Source organism: Equus quagga, chromosome 2 (assembly GCF_021613505.1).
Source record: "Equus quagga isolate Etosha38 chromosome 2, UCLA_HA_Equagga_1.0, whole genome shotgun sequence".
Classification (NCBI taxonomy): domain Eukaryota; kingdom Metazoa; phylum Chordata; class Mammalia; order Perissodactyla; family Equidae; genus Equus; species Equus quagga.
Genome location: NC_060268.1, coordinates 30,750,500 through 30,752,582, shown reverse-complemented (window position 1 = coordinate 30,752,582; position 2,083 = coordinate 30,750,500). Strand labels below are relative to the sequence as shown.

General features: G+C 40.8%; 1 protein-coding gene across 1 annotated transcript; it reads left to right on the top strand.

Annotated features, from left to right (window-relative positions):
* Positions 1–335: 335 nt before the first annotated feature.
* On the top strand, positions 336–1,322 carry LOC124233426 (olfactory receptor 4Q3-like). The gene has a single exon (XM_046650538.1). The coding sequence runs from the start codon at positions 375–377 to the stop codon at positions 1,320–1,322; it is 948 nt and encodes a 315-aa protein (XP_046506494.1). The 5' UTR covers positions 336–374.
* Positions 1,323–2,083: the final 761 nt, after the last annotated feature.

Here is a 2,083-nt window from a genome sequence, read left to right as displayed (position 1 = left end):
TTCTGGAGCTCTTGTCCTTAAAGGATATAATTCTGTTTAATAAAAACTGGAATGATTCTCATGCTCTCATCACTTCATGCTCAGGTCACTGTCTCCCTTCCTAATTTGTTGTGAAGGTAACTTAAAAGCATTACAGGAACAAAGAGTTGGAAGTGATACAAAATGTTCCTTGTTCTGGCTATACAAGAATGTACATTTCCTACTTCACAGAACTTGCTTAAAATTTTTTCATCTTGAAATATGATTCTGTAAACACCAGACTCAAAATCTGATGACATAAATATATATATATGTATTTGAGCTTTCTCTAAGTTAAATCTCTCTTGTTTCAATTTAATTCTTCTTTCTCTAGGTCACTTGGTATTCTTGACTTGATGAAAAAAGACAATGGTTCTAAGGTGACAGAATTTGTTCTTCTGGGTCTGTCATCATCCTGGGAGCTACAGCTATTTCTCTTCTTAATATTTTTGTTGTTTTACATAGCTATTGTGCTGGGGAACCTCTTGATAGTGGTAACAGTGAGAGCTGATGCCCACCTGCTCCAGTCTCCTATGTACTATTTTTTGGGCCATCTGTCCTTCATTGACCTATGCCTGAGCTGTGTTACTGTGCCCAGGATGTTAGGGGATTTCCTACAGCAGGGTAAGATCATCTCTTTCTCAGGATGCCTGGCCCAGATCTACTTCCTGCACTTTCTGGGAGCCAGTGAGATGTTTCTGCTGACAGTCATGGCCTATGATAGGTATGTTGCCATATGTAATCCTCTGCATTACCTGATAGTCATGAATCGCCAGCTATGCCTTCAGTTGGTTTTTGCCTGCTGGTGTTGGGGTTTCATCCACTCTATAACACAGGTTGCACTGGTCATCCAGCTTCCCTTCTGTGGCCCCAATGAACTGGACAACTTCTACTGTGATGTCCCACAGGTCATCAAGCTAGCCTGCACGGACACATTCGTGGTAGAGGTGCTGATGGTCTCGAACAGTGGTCTGCTATCTCTTATTTGCTTCTTGGTCTTACTATTCTCTTATGCTGTCATCCTGATCACCCTGAGAACTTGCTTCCACCATGGCCAGAGCAAGGCACTCTCTACCTGTGCCTCCCACCTAATAGTGGTCAGCCTGATCTTTGTGCCGTGTGTATTCATCTACCTGAGGCCTTTCTGCAGCTTCTCCATGGATAAGGTATTCTCCATCTTTTACACAGTGATCACACCTATGTTAAACCCCCTCATCTACACACTCAGAAATGCTGATATGAAGACAGCTATGAAGAAGCTGAGAAAAAAGCATGTGGCATCCTTCTGCCACGTTAAAGGATGAACAGGAACAGAGATTTAGAAAACATACTCTCTTGAGGCATTCTTAACTCATCTGTACATCAGTACATGCATGAAAGCCAATTTGGTATAAAAGACAAGCCATCATAAACATCTCGCTGCATAGCTGGGAGGCATAGGTGGCTTTCTCAGGTATTAAATATTACACAGGGAACTCATGAATATTTACTGGTCCATGAATGATAACAGGAAGTAATTGAGCCCTAAGTTCAAGAGGACAACTTTGAAAATCAACTCTTCTATCCTTTTGTCTATACATGGTCTTCATTTATCCATTCATTTCACTTTTAAACTCTCTTCAAATGAAAGAAGATATTACATCTCCTTTTTGTACTGCTCCAGAGTTTTACAACTCCAAGTATCAGGAAGTTCTTTATGACATCTCATCAGTGTCTCTTCCGAAGCAGCATGGACCCCTTTTGTCCCATCTTTAATAACGCCTGAAAATAGCACTAATGACCCTATATATTAGAGTTCACTAGGAACTGTGTTTTATATTGTGCCATATTTGAGAAATGCACTTGTACTAAATTCACTTGAATGAACATATGCTGTTAGCAAAGTTTATGTGTGAAGGGATAGAAATCTGGGAATGCTGGGGTGATGGAAGCTCTTAGTGTTCTGCCATAGAGGCTTCTCTAGGAGAGGTGTTCCATTTCACCTGAAGTTTTCCTTTGAGTGGAATTATAGTGGGGCCAAGTTGATAAGCTGGCTCTTCAACTGATTATAATGTTTAAGAGCTCT

What these genes read in the sequence shown, in the direction of transcription:
- LOC124233426 (XM_046650538.1), top strand. Translation starts at nt 375, where the DNA reads ATGAAAAAAGACAATGGTTCTAAGGTGACAGAATTTGTTCTTCTGGGT.